The sequence below is a fragment of the Metschnikowia bicuspidata genome (assembly GCF_001664035.1).
Source record: "Metschnikowia bicuspidata var. bicuspidata NRRL YB-4993 chromosome Unknown METBIscaffold_5, whole genome shotgun sequence".
Taxonomy (NCBI): Eukaryota; Fungi; Ascomycota; class Pichiomycetes; order Serinales; family Metschnikowiaceae; genus Metschnikowia; species Metschnikowia bicuspidata.
The window spans coordinates 251,867-272,268 of record NW_017387735.1 but is presented as its reverse complement, the minus strand read 5'-3'; the positions used below and the strand labels follow the sequence as shown (position 1 = coordinate 272,268).

General features: G+C 45.2%; 11 protein-coding genes across 11 annotated transcripts; 6 read left to right on the top strand and 5 right to left on the bottom strand.

Annotated features, from left to right (window-relative positions):
• Nucleotides 1-41: 41 nt before the first annotated feature.
• BUD21 (Bud21p) lies at nucleotides 42-1,207 on the bottom strand (the record flags this gene model as incomplete). The annotated part of the gene is made up of 1 exon (XM_018855249.1): nucleotides 42-1,207. The coding sequence occupies one exon, from the start codon at nucleotides 1,205-1,207 to the stop codon at nucleotides 530-532; it is 678 nt and encodes a 225-aa protein (XP_018710337.1). The 3' UTR covers nucleotides 42-529.
• Nucleotides 1,208-1,355: 148 nt separating this feature from the next.
• Nucleotides 1,356-3,617, bottom strand: METBIDRAFT_44733 (DNA-binding SCF ubiquitin ligase subunit; the record flags this gene model as incomplete). Its single annotated transcript, XM_018857831.1, has 1 exon — nucleotides 1,356-3,617. The coding sequence occupies one exon, from the start codon at nucleotides 3,615-3,617 to the stop codon at nucleotides 1,356-1,358; it is 2,262 nt and encodes a 753-aa protein (XP_018710336.1).
• Nucleotides 3,618-4,362: 745 nt separating this feature from the next.
• METBIDRAFT_25434 (Mn(2+) transporter) lies at nucleotides 4,363-5,082 on the top strand (the record flags this gene model as incomplete). Its single annotated transcript, XM_018855295.1, has 1 exon — nucleotides 4,363-5,082. A coding segment is annotated over one exon (720 nt), but the record flags the coding sequence as incomplete, so codon positions are not given.
• Nucleotides 5,083-6,291: 1,209 nt separating this feature from the next.
• On the bottom strand, nucleotides 6,292-7,971 carry METBIDRAFT_45248 (uncharacterized protein; the record flags this gene model as incomplete). Its single annotated transcript, XM_018857899.1, has 1 exon — nucleotides 6,292-7,971. A coding segment is annotated over one exon (1,680 nt), but the record flags the coding sequence as incomplete, so codon positions are not given.
• Nucleotides 7,972-10,253: 2,282 nt separating this feature from the next.
• Nucleotides 10,254-12,283, top strand: METBIDRAFT_32872 (tRNase Z). The gene has a single exon (XM_018856151.1). The coding sequence runs from the start codon at nucleotides 10,286-10,288 to the stop codon at nucleotides 12,128-12,130; it is 1,845 nt and encodes a 614-aa protein (XP_018710333.1). The 5' UTR covers nucleotides 10,254-10,285; the 3' UTR covers nucleotides 12,131-12,283.
• A 162-nt stretch (nucleotides 12,284-12,445) lies between these two features.
• EST3 (telomerase subunit) lies at nucleotides 12,446-12,988 on the top strand (the record flags this gene model as incomplete). The annotated part of the gene is made up of 1 exon (XM_018854799.1): nucleotides 12,446-12,988. A coding segment is annotated over one exon (543 nt), but the record flags the coding sequence as incomplete, so codon positions are not given.
• Nucleotides 12,989-13,338: 350 nt separating this feature from the next.
• METBIDRAFT_208357 (uncharacterized protein) lies at nucleotides 13,339-14,196 on the top strand. The gene has a single exon (XM_018855011.1). The coding sequence runs from the start codon at nucleotides 13,473-13,475 to the stop codon at nucleotides 14,022-14,024; it is 552 nt and encodes a 183-aa protein (XP_018710331.1). The 5' UTR covers nucleotides 13,339-13,472; the 3' UTR covers nucleotides 14,025-14,196.
• Nucleotides 14,058-15,284, bottom strand: METBIDRAFT_208027 (mitochondrial 54S ribosomal protein uL2m). Its single transcript, XM_018855010.1, has one exon. It carries the CDS (start codon nucleotides 15,177-15,179, stop codon nucleotides 14,091-14,093), a length of 1,089 nt encoding a protein of 362 aa, XP_018710330.1. The 5' UTR covers nucleotides 15,180-15,284; the 3' UTR covers nucleotides 14,058-14,090.
• Nucleotides 15,285-16,117: 833 nt separating this feature from the next.
• Nucleotides 16,118-16,738, top strand: ATP5 (F1F0 ATP synthase subunit 5; the record flags this gene model as incomplete). The annotated part of the gene is made up of 1 exon (XM_018859012.1): nucleotides 16,118-16,738. The coding sequence occupies one exon, from the start codon at nucleotides 16,118-16,120 to the stop codon at nucleotides 16,736-16,738; it is 621 nt and encodes a 206-aa protein (XP_018710329.1).
• A 741-nt stretch (nucleotides 16,739-17,479) lies between these two features.
• METBIDRAFT_44900 (uncharacterized protein) lies at nucleotides 17,480-18,919 on the top strand (the record flags this gene model as incomplete). The annotated part of the gene is made up of 1 exon (XM_018857849.1): nucleotides 17,480-18,919. The coding sequence occupies one exon, from the start codon at nucleotides 17,480-17,482 to the stop codon at nucleotides 18,917-18,919; it is 1,440 nt and encodes a 479-aa protein (XP_018710328.1).
• Nucleotides 18,920-19,072: 153 nt separating this feature from the next.
• On the bottom strand, nucleotides 19,073-19,774 carry DOT5 (thioredoxin peroxidase; the record flags this gene model as incomplete). The annotated part of the gene is made up of 2 exons (XM_018859011.1): nucleotides 19,073-19,606; nucleotides 19,688-19,774. 2 exons carry the CDS (start codon nucleotides 19,772-19,774, stop codon nucleotides 19,073-19,075), a joined length of 621 nt encoding a protein of 206 aa, XP_018710327.1.
• Between the last annotated feature and the right edge of the window lie 628 nt (nucleotides 19,775-20,402).

Genomic DNA, 20,402 nt, shown 5'->3' with positions numbered 1-20,402 from the left:
ATGTTCACGTCCTGAAGAAGAACGCACTACCTTTCCGAATTTCTTGCGTTTATCACGCTCACCTACAGAGGCGCATACGACCAAGTCACGTGAGTCAGTGGAGAAATAATTTTTGCAAACTCCCCACTTGTATCCGACATATTCCAGAGACTCGGTTATTTCACAATGCTTCGTAGACCAGCCACGACCATCAAATTGACCCCCGAGGACATCTTGGAATACGATGACTCAGTGGCTCTCAAGCATCAATCTTCATTTTCCCAAGTTGACCAAAGCCAGGAACAAGACAAGCTGCATCCAATTATTTTCAAGGAGCCCCAGCTTTCGAGAAATGAGCGTATTGGTATACCTGACAAATAAAGCACACCCTCCTTACAAAAGTGAGTTGGGCTTTGCCAGTGCACATATGAAATGTATCTGTGAGTCTATTGAAGTTGATTATCTAAATAGAGGACCGGTTCCTCAAACACACCACCGAGCTACGGACGTCTCGGCTTTTCTCTTTTATAGTCTTCTCAATGCAGATCGTTTATTTCTTCTTAAGAGACTCCCTTTGCAACCACTGGCTCTTCGTGTCAAGAACAGACTGCTCAGCGCGGGGCACGCGGCTCTTAGAGGCCCCTTCGTGTACTTGCACGTACACAGGGCCCTTTTTCAATGCTTGGTTTCTCATCTCCTTGAGACGCCTAAGTTTTTCTAGCTTCATTCTTTTCCTCATGGCGGCATCTTCCTGCTCAAAGTGCTCTGTGCGCAAGTGCTTACCACTTCTGGTGTTGTCCAGCATGTCTTCCTCGTCCTCAGACTCGAAAGCCTCTTCAGGTAAAAGATCAGGTAGTTGGTCGGCCAGGACCAAATCCTTTATCTTTTCTCTTTTGGCTTCCTGCTGTTGTTTGAATTGCAAATCTCTCTGCTTTCTCTTTTCTCTGTCTTGTTGACGCAAGCTTTGTTCTAGCTTCTCCTGTTCCCTCTTTTTCTGCAAGGCTGTTGATTTCAGTTGAGAAATAGACTCTTCCTCTGGCGCCTCGTCTGAGTCTTCATCCAGGTCACTACCCGACGAAGCAGCACCGGTCTGCTCGGGCTCTTGTGATGATTCTCTTGCACTAGACACTGTTACTACTTCAATATCACTTGGATCACCACCATCATCCAGAAACTTAATTTTTTTGCCCGTCGTAGTGACTGACTTTCCACTCCTGGTGACCACCATTGTGCTTTCAATATTAGGGTCAAACGCGCTTTTTAAAGACAAGGTTGTGTTTGGTTTTCTATACTTTTTTCAGATACAGTGCATAGTTCGCATCCATCACCTGCAAGAAAGTCATCGCGCGTTGGTGCGGGCGTGCATAGCTCATGACTCAATCAGTTTCGAGAACAAAAGAATTAGTGCCATACAACTTCCATTTCTTCTTAAACGGATCGTTCAATAGCTTTTGAACAAGGCCTTTCTTCTGTAAGAGTTGTAATGTTTCCGGTTTAAAGTGCATTCCGTCTAGGGTGAGCGTGTCTAGCTTCATGAGTTCCGGACTGGATGAGCTGCTGCGAAATAAGTTCATGAGGCCAATCCCATCAATCAGGTGGCAAAACGAAAGGTCTAGATTTCGAAGTTTCGGTGCATTCTTGAGTTTGCCGTAAAAACTGGAGAAGTCTTCCTGTAGAAGTCTCATGGATAGGTTATCGAGACTGAGTTCTGGCACATAGAGGGACTCAATCCCTGGTGCGATCTGGAACACTTGCGCGAATCTTAACACCATATTCCCTGAGACAAAGTTGTCGTTCTTGAATTGAATGTAGCTTGAGTGGCCAATATTTATGTGCTTCATGTGGCCGTCCTTGTTTGCAAGTGTCAAAAGCTTCAAAAACCCAAGACTTGTGATCGATGACCCGTATATATCGAGGTATGATAATGCATTGAGACACCCTAGATCATCGGAAACAATCTCATCTATATCGTAGCGCCCCTCTTGATGACTCTCTCTGAGAGTCAATTTTTTGAGCCTGAAACTGGGAGAGCACAGAGCAAGCAACAAAAGAAATTTTTTGAGAGAAAGCTCTTCATTGTTCTCCAAATATATTTCGGTCAAAAAATGAGTCTCTCTCAAAAATTCTTGCAAATCGACTGCTAGACCGGCAAAGTCGTAGCTAGTTACTTTCAATTCAGTAAGGGCACAAAATGATAATTTCATGAACGGGGGTCTCGGATCGAATGTGTTCTCACCAGGGCGCGAAGACTGGTGGTCACGTTTCAACAACGGATGATTGACCAACAATAATTTCTTCAAAAAAGGCTGGCTTTTCAAAGTAGAAGCTGTCGAAACTAATTGCTGATATTTCTTGGAAGCAATGGGTAGTAGCAGCATGTTTGATTTTTGAGGTATCTGGTCGACGACGAGGATTTCCAAAGTTTGAAGGTTGGGGAATAATTCAAAGAGGAGGGTCTCGCTGACAAGAGATGAATTTATGCCGAGTCGTAAGTGTTGCACGGACGCAAGACCGCTATAGTTCCATTTGCACGCATCCAATTTCTGTAAGAGAAATCCCATCGATAAGTATTTGTCAATGATATGGAGCCGTGCAAGTTTCAAGCTTCGATCCGATATTACACTCTCGATTATTTTGCCCAAATTTTGCATGTTATAAGTAGACCATACACTAAGCAGGTGCAAGGACTTGCTGTACAGAAAGCTCAGAACTTTTTTCATTAGTTTCAACCCATTAAGGTATTCTGAAGCAGTGACACGATGTTTGAGTGTGAAGTTGCCTCGGTATAATTTGGGAATCGAGACAAGCGTATCGTACCAGAATTTGCATACCAAATGAGCTCCTAAAACGTCCTTGAAAGAGAGGTTCACGAATACTGCTTCAATGATTTCCCTTGGAAAAACCTCGAAAATATCTAGATGTGGCTTATGTCTTTTTGACGGTACCATAGGTTCAGTGGCTGCCCGTTTCAATGGAAGCATCCTATCTAGTTGACCCTGTAACCCACGTGAATAATTAGGAGTGTGTCTTGAGGTCCTCTTTGGATTTTTTGGATTTTTTGACAGGCCCAGCAATCCCACAAGATTATCAGCCTCACTTGATACTCTCAGCTCGCTTTCCGACTTAGTAAAAGCTCGCTCTTGTTTCAAAAGACCATTTACTTCTTTGTACAGGGACTGCAATTGCAGCCAGAGCCTCTCTGGAACGGTGAAATTATTTTTCTCTAAAGCCTTTTTAATCACGTAGATACCCTGCTGGTAGATTTTATACGCAGCGACCTTGTCATTCGCCATTAGGTGAAGTTTACCAAGCCTTAAGTATCCTTTGCAATTGATCGGGTCCAAAGTAATGATTTGCTCAGCATCCTGACGAGCCGATCGAAGCGCCTTTAACTTCTCAAATGTTGCTGCCCTTTGATCCAATATTGCACAAAGTTTAGGGTGCACCAATTTACCGTATGGTGGTCGATCACTTAGGCCATGAAATCTTCTGATCTTGATCACGCGACTATCTTCAAGAGACAATAAATTCAGAACTAGTTCCGCGTAAATGGAAGCACATTTCCCATAATTCTTGGCTCTAAATTGAAGCACAGCTAGGTTGATTTTATCAGAAAGAATCTCCTCCTCTAACTCCATTGACCTGGTGTTTTTTTTGCTTTCACTTAGATCCTCGGTAATGTATCTTACCTGTTGATCGAGATGCGCCTTCCGCGACGCGACGCGAAGAAACCCAATTTGCATGGTTGGGCCATGTCTAAGAACAAGCTATTTAATTTTTGTATTTTAAATTCATTTAATCAAAGAAAATTCGTAGATTGTTGGAAAAACTTTTTGGAGGGGGATTTAGGGGCTTTAGGTTCAAACCAGAGGGACGAGTAACAACATCCATGCCACTAATCATGTACTTAAAAGTGGCATTCATGGAAACGAGGAGATATTTCCTAGTTGATCCTTGACCGTGTCTGAGTTAGGACTTCTGTGTTTTTTGAATTTTTTCTATAGCCAAAAATTTTGGAAATACATCGAAACTCACATTTGTAATTTTACCAGTTCTTTGCATTTTTCTTCCAAAACAAATTCTCTTCTTTTTTCTTAAAAAAACACGGAAACCAAGTAATCGTTAAAGAGACGTGGTTCTTCTTGGCGCTATATTCGTTTAACTGAAACGATTCTATTTCGAAAAATGCACGTGTTTGTCAACTGTTTAGTGACGATAGAGTTGCTATTCGAATTATGTAAGTCGACCTCTCACGCCGCACTAACAGATTATACGCACCAAACTCGATTTGGCCGGGACAATCATCGTTTGGTACACCGAAGCTAGGTGATCAGCCGCTGAACTCTCATACTCCAAAACACCATGGCTGGGCTTTTTCTCCTAATTACTCTCAATGCAATTATGGCAATATCCACACTTGCAGTTGGTATTGGCTCGATTAAGCTCAACATTGCCCTGAGCCACATGTCGAAATTGTCAGCACTCAGCACAGGCATTTTGATAGGGACTGCTCTAGGCGTTATATTACCAGAAGGAATTCAGACTCTCTTCATCGCACAGGACACCTTGTTGTATCTAGATTCTTTAGGAATGCCCTCGTCTTTTATTGTGGGTGCTTCTCTTTTGCTTGGCTTCATTGTCCTATTTTCTTTTGAACATATATTAAGCCTGCGTGACAACTTACGAATGGTAATGCCAGAACTACATCAATCACGCTTTATATGGACTATTGTGCTGTCTTTGCTCAAATCGACTCTTACTTTGGGTTTGATCATTCACTCCTTTGTTGATGGCATTGCTCTAGGTGTATCTTTCTACGACGAAAATAAAACCTTTCAAATATTGTTCTTCTTCATGATTGTGATCCACAAGCTCCCCACAGCATTCAGCCTATCAATAGTCTTGCTCCGAGAAGGTATATCGCTTAGCATGTGCAAGTACCACATTCTTGCCTTTGCACTAGCGACACCTATTTCGTCTACTTTGGCATACTTTCTTGTCTTTGTTTTCGACTTAAGCAGCCCATTTATCTTAGGTATATTGTTACTTATAAGCGCCGGTACATTCATATTCAGTGTTTTACATGTGATGACGGAAAATTCTGAATATTCTGCGGGCCAGCCAGTGATCACCTCTGTTCAACTGCTACCGATAGAGTCTCATCACGACAACGAGTCACCCAACAAGGACATATCATTCACTGTCATTGGCATGCTTCTACCACTCTTTTTTTCACTTACTGGTGCTGACTAAAGAGTTTGTGCGCTTCGACAATACTTATCCCGCGAGGTATCTTCTTTTATTTTTAACTCAAGTCACAGGAGCACTTTCAAGAAAGTGCTCTGCCGATCTCAGGTCTGGAATCGTGCTATCCGAGTCTGGATCGCTATTGAAAGATGTTCCACGTGAAATACTCCCACACTTTTCCTCTCCGGCGCCTTTGGTGTCAGCGCCTAAAAACGCTGATTTGTGATACCTTGAACTGAAATAATATGCATCGCATTCAAGACGGCTCTTACTATACTGACGGCGTAAGTCTGGAGAATGAAGGCCTTTCATTGTGAGTTTGTTTTCTTCATAATATCCTCGCAAGTCATTTGAAGAGCTTGCATTTTGCAGATAGCTAGTTGGTGACCTCACTGGATCTTTCAAAATGTTTAAACGGGTACTTGGGCCGGCCGTGTACCCGCCTTTCAGGAGCTTTGGCAAGTTTGGTTTTTCCTTTGGGGCCCCTGTTGTCTGATTATATTCTGGTTTAACGCCAGCGCTGATCAGCTTGTTCGCGAAACTCCCATAATCAATAGAGCTGTGAATGACTCTTTCTTGCTTAGGACTGGTTCTGAAGTTAAAAGAGTTGGGCCTTTCGGTATTTGAACTTACATCGTCATAAAAGTTGTTTCCTGAACTGAGTGCCTTTCTTATTCTGTTCATACCAGCTGGCGCTTTCGGAGATACTTGCTCATAGTAATCAGTGTTTAATATCGCAATATTAGCGTCACTCTTATGAGATAGCAAACCACTACTGGCTGTGTGACATGGTGTTGAAGAAGCAGACTCGGATAGTTTGTTGTTTTTGATTTTGCCTGAGTCGAAATCTCGCATCATTTCGTTTCGATTGTCTACTCTGGTAAAACCTGTAGAATTATGACGGCGAATCTGAGGATTCCTGCTGCGGTTGTTGGGTCCAGGTAAATCTGATCCATTCGAGTTATTATGGCTCGTAACATTCAAAACAGGTGTACTAACGAGACAAGCATTTGTTTTTGTTCCTCCATTGGGTGGCTGCATCTTGGTTGATGCATCACTATATTTGAGCCTGTTATTTGAGTTTGAGATGATTCTGCCTCTCAAGACCGAAATTTCTTTGTCTAGTGCAAATTCGATTCCGCAATGATTATTTATGACAGTGATCTTGGGCCAGGCTGCTCTTGCTCCTTTTAAAACAAAGTCGAGGATAAATTTTGGGGTCGGATTTGTGAAAAGCAGTAGGAAATCGGTAAAGTCCAAATCAGGTAGAATGGTGATATCCCCGGAATATCTCTGTGTCAAAATAGAGATCATTTTAGAGGTAATATTCTTCTGAATATTAAGCTCATGCAAGATTTGCAAATAGTGTATGATCTCATTCAGCACGAAATCATAGCAGCCATTGATCACGTTTCGAAGACTGTCTGCAAACTCAGAGTCTGCCTTCCTACCGACGTTTCCCACAGAGACTTTCAAAACAGGAGATACATGAGGGTTAACCTGCACAGCAATGATGTGATCCACATTAAACATCTCTGATAGCCGAGTAATAGGCAAGTCGCCGTCGACTGAGCCATCAACATACTTCAGCGATTGGTCATTATTCCACTCGCGAATGGTGTTTGTTCCTGGGCTCTTTTCGTAGATAGAGTTTGAAGCAAATATTCCTGGTACAGAACAAGATGCGCATACGGCGGACCATATAAGACAATGAGGAGCAGTCAAATAGTTGAGTAGTCTTGTCTGTTCGTGCGTTGAAGCTGGGGAAACTGTGACGTTTAAGATTTTTCCAGTTCTGTTGTATGCTTCTCTGAATGTCAAATCTCCAACGAAGCTGTAGACAGTGTCCCTCACATTACCGATATCAAACACTGTTCCATACTTGAGAAAATGGCTAATGCTTTCGAGAAGCCACTTGAGCCTTCCATCTGTGTTGGTCAGCAAGGACGTTCCGAAAAACTTAAACTCCTTTTCGAGAATAGACTCGAGAAGTTGCGTTGTTTCTTCATAGGTATGTGTGCAGAGAATACTGGCAATTACTGAGCCAGCAGATGAGCCACTGATGACTCGAGGGAGGAGGTTGTTCTCGAGAAGGGCAATCAAGACTCCAATGTGAGATATACCGAATGTCGAGCCGCCAGACAAGAGGAGCGCTGTGCGCCCAATATTTTTTCTTGTTTGAATGAGCATTCCAAGTAGATAGCGGTCATCCAACTTAACGTCCTCATCGTGGACCAAGTACACAAGTGCCTTTTGGCACTCGTCTATGTACTCTTCGATGAGTCTCTTGGTTCCCACATGAGAGTGGCGATATAGTCTCAGACTGCCCATATTGGCGAAATTACGAAACCATTTGGTCCTTACCAAGTACAAGAGAAGCTTGTAGTCTTTACTTAGACGCGCCTGCTTAAGTTCATTCATTTGCAGCCGTAATAAGTGATAGTCATAGTCCGGCAGCTCAGGCGTGGACTTCCACGTGTTGCTTCCGGTGAGCTCGTCTAGCCGAACGGAGATTTCGTACCAGCTCTTATATGTATAGGCGCTTTTCTGCTCCAACAAGAGCCTTCTTATGAGTTCCTCGCGCTGGTCAGCCGACGGAAAAATACTGCGCATTAGAGGTAGCACTCTTAGTGTGTTCAAAACCTTTGTCTTGGGGCTGGCATTATATTGAAGCCTTATCGGTCTTAGACTTGGATTCTGCTGGAATATACTCTCAAGGATATCTGTTTGAGACAGCGAAAACATTGCAGCCGTGACTATTTGCCGTTCTTTCTGAAATGAAAATGCAAACAGGAGCTATTATTTTCGGGGATTTTTTCGTTGGGTCGACAAGATAAGCAGTGGTCACACGGGGTATATTATAGTTTGCCCTTTAGCGCTTGCACGATTGAACTTCTTCTCTTAACTCTCTTTGAGGTGTACGTCTTTCTTGCGGTGGAAATAATGAGGTGTTCTTTTATTGACATATACTCCGTGAGATACCGCTTTTGGGCGTTTGTAGAATGTAGTATCTGGCGTGTCAGTGAGTCTGGGGAAATATGCTTGTGAATTTTAGTCGGCTGCGCGGTAATAGAACCGTGGGGCAGGACAGCCGAGGTCTGGGGTGCGATAAGGCAGACCAAGGTAAGGTTGTACATAAAGTCACCATTTTTCATTAGCGAATGAGGAATTATTAGTGGACGATGTCGTGGCAACATTCAGGATTTGCCAACTAGAGTAAATTTACTGAGATCATGTTTAAACCCAAAAGCTTTCGTAGCTGAATACTGGGTATGTTCGGAGGCGGTGCCCAAAGCTTATATGCTGGCACCAGGTGATCTGAGACAAAGCATGGACCACTTGCCAGTGAGGCAGTTCAAATCATCAAGCGAGTGAAAAGGATACAAACAAGATTGAAACAAGGACAAAAAAGTCGAAAACGAACAAAAAATACTAAATGAGAACGAGAGAGAATTTTAAGGAATAAAATAAAAAAATAAAAAAAGGAAAAGGTTAAACAAATAAACAAAATTAAAGAGCCCCCATCATCGACGCGGTACAAGATGGCACGCTTTGATTCACAACAAGCTCTTCTTTGTGTAAGGCCACGAAACAAAAACATCATGCTGAAATTTCAATTACATCTCGCTCATCAAAACACCTGGCCGTGCTGGGCATCCAGATTCATCCTGGAATAGTCGAGCTCCAACCAAATTGCCGATTTCCTATCTCAAGATGTGTGCATGGTTGTGAGCCATAGTGAACAAGTGCTTCCATGGGGCACAGCTCAAAACTAAGGGGCAACTGATTGCTTTGATGTAACAAGCTTGAGATCGTTAAATACATTTTCAATTACAAACGCGCTCCAGTGACCGAGGAGTATTCGAGCTAATTTCGTACCTGCTCAGTGATACTTCAAACAGCGGGTGCGAATTTTCGCGGCTGCGCGAAGAGCCTCCTCCATCTCTTGGATGGCCCATGCATATTACATACCCTGTAGCCCAGAAGCCCAGGAAAAGAGACGCATGCTCGTGAGATCGCAGTGAATTTGGACAAAGCTTTTTCTCAACCTTACACATAGTCAGCAAAGTTGATATTGTCCAGCTTTTTCTTGCCGAGAATCATCTCGCCTGTCAAACATCGTGCACTGGTTCGTTTCGCCCTGAGAAAATCTGTCCTGGTGCCAGCTTCACACTCTACCCCTGGCAAAACAGCACGTAAAAAGAAAACTGGATATTTGTTGGGAGCCGGACTAATAGCACCCAAGTTCTTCAAGAGCCAGGCGAGCTACTCGGCCTTTTTTCTGAAATATTCCGACACCCAAAAGAGCTCGAATCCCATGTTCACTGTCACCACCGTTTGCCATCGCACGAGCGAATCGAGGCATCCTATGCTTATGCTCACAAACAGACAAGGCAACCGTTTTTTCTTTGGGAAAGTCCCCGAAGGTGTGCAAAGAGTATTGAACGAAAACGGACTTCGTGTGGGCCGCCTTAAAAGCATATTCTTGACTGGCATCATTTCCAGCTGGTCAGATATCGGAGGTCTTCCTGGCCTTTTCTTGACCATCAGTGATGCTACCAGCAGAGGCATTGAAGTTTTCACTAACTCCAGCAAAACCCTTACGTATGTCGTAGCGACTTGGCGCTACTTTGTGTTCCGCAAAGGCATTGAATTGAAAGTCCAAGACACTGACGATGAGTCTTTCATTGGTGACTCCAACGCCTCCTTCATCCCCGTCAAGATTCCTAGTGATAAGCCGCCTCGCGATGTGCCCCTGACTTCTTCAAAACTATTCACACAATTGAAAAAATTGACCTCATTTATGTTTCCACTTGATACCCTGAGTGCCAACAGCGCTGACCCTCAGTCTTACAAGTTTGATCCTAGCGAGGCGGAAATTCTGACTCATGTGGAGCTTCCTGACCCGGTAGAACTTGTTGACGTCACAACTCAGAAGTCACTAAGTTTCATTGTTCGTTTCACGCCTGTGAGGGGTAAGTTTGACCCAATCAAGGCCAAGTCACTAGGCATCAAGCCGGGGATCGATTTCAAACGGTTAACTGATGGAGAAACTGTCATGAACAATAAAAACGAACCTGTCTACTCACATCAAGTCATGGGCGAACCCAAAAGTTTTCCAAAAATGCTCATCCTTGACATCCCAAACAACGACTACCTTAAAAATACTATTCAAAGTGGTATCTGGTTTCTGAAATCGACAAATAATGGACCAGAAGACTTTGGTCTTGTTTTCCATCTTTTAGGCGATGACATTGACTTTGAACTGCCAGAATATGTTGAATTTATTCTGAAATTTCCTTCCAGCTGCAAACACGTTATCAGTCATCCAAAGATTGCTGACGATACTTTGGTTTTCAAGACATATGCTGTGCATTTGCTCAAGCTCAAATGTATCATGAACGACAGTTTTAACTTGCCCCACTTCCAGAAGTTCCAACCATCCAGTCAATTCACGAAGTTACAATCACTTCAGCAGTTTTCGATTACCACATCAGGAGTAGAAATGTGCGACGACGATGTTGTAGATGAGACATGGTCGTCTTTGTACGACAAAGAGATTGGGCTTCCTGAGAAAAAAGAACAGATATTACAAAACGATGTACTCCCTCTTGAACCTATGAAAGAAGTTAAATCACTAAAGGATCATGTTCAAATTGTTACGCTAGGCACTGGCTCTGCACTTCCCACAATACACCGCAATGTGCTCTCAAATTTGGTCAGGATTCCATACGTCGACGATGAAACAAAGGAAGTGAAATTTAAATCCATTCTTCTTGATGGTGGTGAGAACACGCTTGGCTCGTTGATCAGAAACTTCGGCCATAACAACGAAGAGCAGTTGAAGCAGATATTCGATGAATTAGAACTCATCTTCTTGAGTCATTTGCACGCAGACCATCATCTAGGCATCATCTCTGTGATCACTGCATGGTTAGAGCACAACAAACATAATAACCGCAAATTACACCTCATCATTCCTTGGCAATTCAACAAATTTATGACTGAGTGGTTCAGGCTTGAACTGCTCACACAAAATTTGAACGCAGACAGGATTGTTTACATGAGTTGTGAGCAATTTATTCAAAACCCACGTCCGGAGCTCAAACAACTCAAAATGAAAGAGTTTGAGATCAAATGCGATGATGGGATTTCCTCAGACACCGTACCCAAGATTAAATTCAGGCCTTTATCTGAAGAATCCATGCAAAAGATTTTCAAAGACTTAAAAGTTCAACTGATTCAAACTACCCGTGCAATCCACTGTTATTGGGCTTACTCGGTAAGTATGACATTCTGCCTAGACCAGAAGGAAACATTCAAGCTCTCGTTTTCTGGAGACACTAGACCGAACCTGAAGTTCGTTGAGATTGGCCATGATAGTGATTTGCTCATTCATGAAGCATCACTAGAAGATGATCTCATTGAGGAGGCGCTTGCCAAAAAACACACAACAGTCGTGGAAGCAATAAAGGTTGCTGAGCTTATGAATTGCCCGAAAGTCATTTTGACGCATTTCAGTGCTCGTTTTTCGGAGAAGCACACGTTTATTGAAAGTAATGAAGATTACGAAAAGGCCTCGCAAAAAATGAAAGCATACCTTGGACGCACCGTGAACAACATATTCGAGCTTCGTCACAACTCGCGCTTCACGTTCGATGATATGGAGATCTGCTACGCTAACGACCTCATGATCATCCGATACAACGATGTCAACGTGCAAAAAGCACAATTTGCTGCCATCAACGAACTCTCGACGTCTGAGGATAGCGAGAAGCAGAAAGTCAAAGATGAGAAGATCATGTTGAAAAAGTCGGAAAAACGAGAAGAAAAGCGGGTTCAAAGACTAGCAATGAACCGCAAACGGAAACATTCTGCGGAACAAGATCCAAACAACAAGTAATCGCTTCCACAATAGGTAGTTAGTGTATGAAATAGCTCAAAAAAAGCGGGGCCGCTACCAGATCGTCACCAGTTAAACCCAAGACTGGAACAGGAAGTTGAAATACAGACTTGCGCGCACCACCGCACCTTCGCTATCTCCATACAACCACTGTCGAAATCATTGTACACATTTCTCTTTGGCTGCAGAGAACTAAGGTCACGCTTATTTCATACATCTTTGAAAGTTCTGTTCGTGAGGCTCGTGCGTGTACTGCCTGCTTTGTATGGACTGACCTTCAGCCTGTTTTACGAGTCAGTGCACTGTCATCATTGAATGGCATACCCAGTTACCCTACTCAGCTCGTGGATTCTCACCACTATTCTAGAAAATGTTGAGAGGCGAGACGTGTATGTCAGTGATATTGCCAGCAAACGCTTCATAGCGTACCATGGTCCCCGAAACTGTAATATCAAGTATACACCGCTCGTGCGGATCTTCGTGTTTTTCCCGGTCACTACCAAAGGCGAGTTGGTGGCTATTGTAAATGATTCCACTCATAAGATAACAGTGGTATTTACTCGGGACTCAATTCGCAGGTTCGAGACTCGTTACGGCCAAAGACTCACCTACAAGTCCGTGCATCGCCTAATCATCATCCGTCAGGCCAACCTTAAGTTTATGGACAAAAACACCTACATGGATTTCCATCATGTTTTGGGTAATATCCCTCCTGGCTCCTTAAAGGGCACCCCCCTCATTTATCTTGAGGTCAACGAGGCTGAATACTTTCTGCGTGATGCCCACACGGTGCCGGCAAGCGCAGAGAGTACTCTCAGATTTGTGTACACTGCGCCAGAATTCCAAATGATGTTCGGGACAGGGTACGAAAGACATGGCACCAACACTCTACTAAATACTACTGACATGGGAATATCGACCGAGGAATGCGAGCCTTGTATAGGTGACTATGACGGAATGGTTTCTGAGGCTGAGGAAGAGGAATATAGCAGGATCGTATTGCTGGACCAAGTCCATCATCTGGCCTCACCTACTTCCACAACTGGCACCAATTTCTCTTTATTGCCTTTTTGAAAGCACTCGGTACCAACGACGGGCCATGTATCAGATGTTTCCTCGCATATTATTTGAGATCCACCGCACATTGAATTATATTTGCAGATGGAGAATTCCACAAACAATGATTTTGAATGCAAGCAAATTATTCAGGGCAGCCAAGCGACAGGAGCGCCTCATACGAGAAGCATGGAACGATATCTAACTGCACCATCGCACTGCGATAATTTGCATCCACAAAAAGTGGTCGCCGCATACAAAAGATTATGCCCCTTACACCTTGCCCATGTCGAGAAAGCAGCAAAAGCGTCAGCGCAAAAATCTCACTGTTTCGGACGGACTTGATGAAGTGGCCGATCTAGCCTCAGCCGTGGCAAATTCTGTACATGAGAGCACTCAAGGTCTTGAGTCTCACGAGGCGCAAAACTTCGCTAATTTCGCCACATATCCCAGCACTTCATCGGTGCTTCCCCTATCCACGCATGGCGATGCAAAAAACTCGTTACCCACATTTTTGATAAAGAGCAAGGAGTTCACGCAGGGTAAACTCAAGAGTGTCGCCGAGCTTCAGCATTCGATCTCTTCTCGCCGGCTTGTCTATTCGGAAAGAACTCCTCTATTGCCTTTGCACTCGAGCCCCGAACCACATAATGAGGAGACACATGACGAGGAGCCACAGGCCCAGTCCTTTAGCAGTAGCAGGGCAATAAGGCTTGCTGCAGGTCTGGCGATAGTGGTCAGCGTCGGATTTCTTACTGTGCTATGGCTTTGTGAGGAGATTATGATCGCATGGCGGTCTGCTGGTTGCGCCGTGGCAAAACTAGCTGCCTTTGTGTGATAAATCGTTGCTCCTCCTTCTGCGTTAATTTCTGTATGTACAAGATTATATGTCCCTTCAACCCGATTACGCGCGTCTGTCCTTGACCTTCATCTTATTAACGCGCTTGAACTTTCTGGTTCTGGCAAACTTCTTGATACCCCACATGGACTGTGATACCTTGTTCGACTTGGACTTACCTCTACCACCACCGTGTGGATGGTCGTGAGCGTTCATGGCCACACCTCTGACCTTCGGCCTGAAACCTCTGTGACGGCTTCTTCCGGCTTTACCCCAGGAAATGACCAGGTGCTCTCTGTTGGAGACCATGCCCAAAGTCGCATGGCAGTCTTCATGGATGTAACGATGTTCGCCGGAGCTCAATCTGACAATGACTCTGTGCTTTTCTGGCGCCTTTGACAACAAACGGCCAAATGTGCCTGCAGCTTTAACGAGCTGACCACGGCCGTCTTGGCGCAAACCGATGTTATGAATGATGGACCCCACAGGAAACATTTTCAACGGCATACAGTTGCCTTTCTGCATCACACGCGAGTTTAACAATGCCTCGTCCACCTCTCCATTGTTCGTCAACTTCATCTCTTGCAAGAAGTCACTTGGTATACCTTTGCGGAAGGATTCCACCATATCACCGGCTCTCAAGCCTGAGGAGGCCAAGATGTAGCTCAAGCTGCCCGTTTCGTTGTGCTTGATTAGGGCAATGTGGCCCGATCTGTTTGGATCGTATTCGATCCGCAAAACCGTCTGCTTGCCCGCAACAAGCCTGTGGGAGTCCACCAACCGCACACGGCGCTTGTGTCCTCCTCCGCGACCACGTACAGTGATTTTACCGGTGTTGTTACGACCGGCAGTTTGCTTCTTAACTACGGTCAATTCTTTGATGGGAGATCCCTTATGAAGATGGTCATGGATCGGCTTTCTGAAGTTCAGCGAGCCGGGCTGGTTCTCGCCGTTCGCGTAGATCTTCATCTTGAACTGCGTGGCCGCTAGTTTCCGCTGTCTCTTGTGAGTCTCGTCCTTCATTTCCAAATCCGTCATGTCGGACAAGTTTTCACCTGGGGCGGCATGCAGACTTGGAGAACTGGCAACGCTGCTCCGGAATCGCAAAAGTGTTTGGGCAGCCGACCCCCACGAGCGCTTATTCAAGGCGAACATGGCAAGTAAACTTTGTGTAGTGGGGTTTATCAGGCGATTGAGGAGGCTGTTGAATCAGAGTCTAACCAGAAGTTTTTTTTTCGACTGTAGCTATGCGGGTGTACGGGTGTATGGCACCCTGCTTAGGTCAACGGACGAAGGCCAGGCACAGATCTTGGCAAAACTAGAGATAGAGAGGCCCGTCATCGTCTTGAGGGTTCAGCTAGTTATATGAATTCTTTGCTATGGTTTGGATTCATCTGTTTCTTCCATAGACAGCCGGGGGTACTCGATGGTACTTCAGCTGACCGAATGGTTCTATTAGGTGTGGGTTCAGATCGCGGGTGCGAATTGAGATCCAGTCCGGTGCTCGAATTAGGGCGAGGCCAAGCACTCAGACATACACCTGGTTTTTTTAGGTTTCTACCTCGGTGTCTACCTCGGTGTCTACCAAGCACCAAAGCTCTAGAATCAAGTGACTTCTGCAACAGATTACAGTGGTCGCGGGCTTGCCGCTTGTGTTGATATTTCTCTTGGTCTTCCTAGCCGAAAAAGATGGAAATCCAGTGGGCGAAACCAGATCCTGTTCATGATGGTGTTGGCGCCAAGGACCCATTTTTACCATATCTAGGACACGCTTGAGTTTTGGCATTCAGAGTGACTTTATTCCAGGCCAGAAGAAGAGATTTGCCAGTCCGACAGCCAGATCCATTTGCAGCCGCCGGCCCTCTCTATGGGTGGCGCACGACTTTGGTTTTCAGTGCAAAGCCGCTGCTCACCTCGAGACCCGGGACCAGCAGCCAATCATTTCGCAGGGACGGCAGCCCGAGGTGCGAGTTTGGAAAAAAAAGTACACCTTCTACCGGCCCGCACACGCACTGGGGCCCGGCCAGGCGTATACAGAAAATACCCATACGATCTTTTCTTCCGACACTCCACACACAAAAACCATAAAAAAAATGATGGCCTCCCGTGTTTTCGCCCGCTCGATGGCCTCTGCCGCCAAGTCCGTCAAGCCCCCCGTGCAATTGTTCGGTGTGGACGGAACCTACGCCACTGCCTTGTACTCTGCCTCCGTGCAAGAGTCTTCCGTGGAAGCCTCGCACAAGGGGTTGGGCAAGATCGCCGAGTTGGTCAAGCAGGACCCTAAAGTCAACGAGTTCTTGACCAACCCAGCCTTGTCCAAGGAAGACAGAAAGACCGTCATCGACACCCTTGCCTCGAGCTTGAAGTTGGACAAGACCGTCACCAACTTCTTGACCGTGTTGTCCGAGAACAACAGATTGGGTGAGTTCAACAACATCTACAAGAACTTCGGCTTGTTGTTCGACGCCCACCAGGGTGTTGTCGAGGCCACCATCACCTCCTCGAAGGTCTTGGACTCCAAGATCTTGAGAAAGTTGCAGGCAGCCATTCAGAAGTCGTCTTTCGTTGGTGAGGGCAAGACCTTGAAGGTCTCCAACACCGTCAACCCAGAAATCATGGGTGGCTTGATTGTCGACGTTGGTGACAAGACCGTGGACTTGTCCATTGCCTCGAAGGTGGCCAAGTTGAACTCTGCCTTGAGCCAGGCTTTGTAGGTAAAGTGGAAGAGACAAACCGCTGCATAAGTAAGAAATACACACACATCACGTATGACCCGCCCGCAGTAGACCCTGTATCGCATGCGCCGAGGGATTCTGGGTGGTCTTTTTTCGCTGTAGTATGGACTTCGACTGTGGGGTTGATTGTGCTTGATGAGCACCTGGTGTTTGACTCTTCAATGAAACACAAGGAGAGCTTTCGACTTGATGCTAGTGATAGCGACCATTCTGCTTGGGCCGATGCGAACACTTGAATGAAACGAGATCTCATATCAGCCATCTAACACAAGAATCTGAGCCCAAAGATCTTTCCTTGAGTATAATACATACAAAAGCTAAGCAGTATTACCACTAAATCTTTATCTACAAAAAAGAATGTTTATATTTTTTGATATCATCTCGGTTTATGGGTGCCATCCTCCTGTGCGCCGCTCGCAGTATTGATAGAAACATCGGGATTTAAACTATCTGATAATCAGATGATTATTGGAACCATACTAAATTTGACTCCTGATTCACGAAACATTCATAGCTAACATCATCGACTATCTCGATTTTTCCGTTGCTCGGTTCCGAATGTATATCACCCTATACCTTTGGGCTGGGAGTTGCCGCGCGAAATATTCATCAAGGGCCCGGTCTATCCAGCCTCTATTAGACAATCAGCTTAGCTCATCCACGCCAGAACCCTCTAAAAACCAACAGAAACAAACAGACGCCCACCATTTCTCACTTATAATGGCCCGGCTGAAACTCTCTGTGCTTACGTGGCTCGTCACTGCAATAACACTAGTTTTAAACGTATTCGTATACTTCTACCCGGATATAGTCAATTACCCGCATCAGTGTCAATGGCACAATACCAGCGTGCGGAGCAAGTATGCAATTGTGAACGCTTTCTTGCCCAAGGCTCCATGGATGGAAACCGTCTTGCTTAATTTCCCAAGCCTTCAGGAGCGCAAAGCTCATAACGCCTACGAACATGGTCGTGTTTCTGATATCAACATGCTAGCGTTCGGTGATCCCCAAATCAACGGCAACTGGGCCAGCACACCATACATCAAACGGCTCGATAACTATGGCAACGACTACTACTTGGGCCATATATATAACATCATGAAACGCCGATTGCAGCCCAGTCACGTGGCGGTGATGGGCGACCAGTTTTCGCTGCAATGGATCTACGATTCCGAGTTCTACAACCGCACGCGTCGCTTTGTGGAGCGATTGTTTCCTCGTGGTGCTGCTTACAAAAAAACTGTGCTTGACACGTGGGCAAAGCACGAAGATTATGACTGGCAAGCTTGGCTGGAGAGAGAGGAAAAGTTAGACCCTCGCGACCGGTTCTTGTCACGCTCATATCGGGATATATATGACTGGTATCTCCCTGACTCACCGCAGCCTAACTTTGAGAACCCTTTGTTCATAAACTTGACAGGAAACCACGACGTAGGCTATAGCGGAGACGCCACGTGGCAACATATGGCGAGGTTCCATCTACTTTTTGGTCAGAACAACTATGTCATCACATACAACGCCGGATTGCCTGAAGAATGGCGTCTTGTGGTCTTGGACTCGCTCATGTTGGAGGGCCCGGCCCTCCAAGAGCAATTTAGAGAGTACACATGGTCGTTTTTGGAGAACTTGAAGCAGTCCAATGCTGGCTTCAAAGGCTCCACGATCTTACTCACCCACATCCCTTTCTACAAAAAGTCAGGCTTGTGTGCTGACGGGCCTGAGCATATCTACTACGACGAGAACTACGAAAGAGAGCCATACAAGAATGGCAAGCTTCGGTCGCAGAACCATCTCTTATACGAAACTACTCAGCAAGTTTTGGACATAGTCTTTCCTAATGCCGACAAAGAAGGTATTATCTTGACTGGACATGATCATGTCGGTTGCGATACGTGGTACAGCCATATAAACGGTGAGTGGGTATCCGACCATGAGAAGAAGCAGAGTGACCGTAAACATATCCACGAAGTGGTGGTGCGTGCCATGATGGGAGAGTTTGATGGGCAGACGGGCTTGGTGACGGGCCAGTTCGACTATGCTGAATCTGCATGGAAGTTCGAGTTCACGTACTGTTCATTTGTGATCCAGCATGTGTGGTGGGCTTCCAAGGTTACGCTTCTTTTGGCTGTGCTCTTACATTCGTTTAGCTTTGCTTTCTGAGAAAAACTTCAGAGTGCGTGCATTAGGGCCAGAAGAATACATACATGATCTAGCCTACGACTTCCTCTGTCTCTGTTACAACTAGGTGAAAGTGTGTTCTTGGTACATTGGCTAGTTATACCATCGAAAGAAAAACGCTGCGCTTTCGTTTGCCTAGTCCCTTGGGTCTACGTTCTCCGCTTTGGCTTCGTCGGCAACTTCGGATTTGGCGTCCCCAGACTCAGAATCTTTCTTGAGCTTGCGCACGTCTTCCAATGCACTAATCACACTGACGTCTGGACTGATTTGAATCTTCTTGATGCTAAGTTTGCCATCCACAAAAATCCAATGAGATCTCTTTATCCCCGAAGGGGATTTCTTGGCACCCAAGATGGAGATGAATTTCCTCGAAGGGTCGGATAACAATGGATATTTTAAGCCCTGCTTGGTGACGAAGTTCAATTGCGATTTTGGCAGGTCCGCCGACAACCCATAGACTGCAGCTCCCAAGGCCTGTAAGTCAGAGTAGTTTCTCTGGAACCCCGTGACTTGCTTTGTACATCCTGGTGTAGATGCCTTGGGGTAAGCAAAAATGACCACATATTTCGATTTTTCAGCGACCTCTTTCAACGAAATTTCATCTTCGTTTTCGTTCAACAAGGTCAAGTTTGGAATCTCATCGCCCACCTCCAATTCCTTGGGGTTTTCCTCCCTTGTACCCTCATTCGCCCCACTTTTAGACTCAGATGTTTTGTGTTCCTCATCTCCCGCTTGACTGGCAGATGCAGCTGTCTTTGCTTTTTTAGAAGGGGGTTGCCCCAGACGTTTGGTGGCTTCAACCGTGGAAGCTCTGGCAGATCTACGCAATTCAGGCATTGGAAGATTATCTGTGCTCTTTTGGATAATGGCCAAATGTCTTTGACTGTCGATTGCTTCAATTAAAAAAACGTTCCTATAGTAGTTGCGACTTTCGTTTTATATTACGGCAACCAGTGGTGTTCAGATATGAAAATACAAGCTACGTGGGCTTTCCTGGGTACTTGAAGGTTGCGGTCAAGCCTGCGCGAGACTAGCGCGGTTCACGCTGACTGCCTGAGCTCCACTACATAAATAGAGTGCCGTGACAGTTTTCAGACAATAGAAAACGCAAAACATGAAAAGAAATAAAGGGAAATAAATCAGTGACTGATCATTCTATTCTCTTGCCTACCATCATCGGATGTTATAATGGCATGTGGTGTAATCGTATTTTTGTTCAATATCAGAGTAGTTTGGGCTTCGTCTTTACCAAATGGCTTGTATAGTGCAGACCTGAAGGGACTCTATATTAACAAGCAATGAAAAAAAACTCTAGATTGAACCCCAGTCAGGGAATGTTGTGGAAACAGTATTCAAGTGTCCGCACCCCTTCGAGGAGTAGTACTACATCACAACACGGACCTTTGATCCGCTTTCAGTGTAAACAGTGTTGCAACATTGTCCACTGACTATGAATACAGGCAGC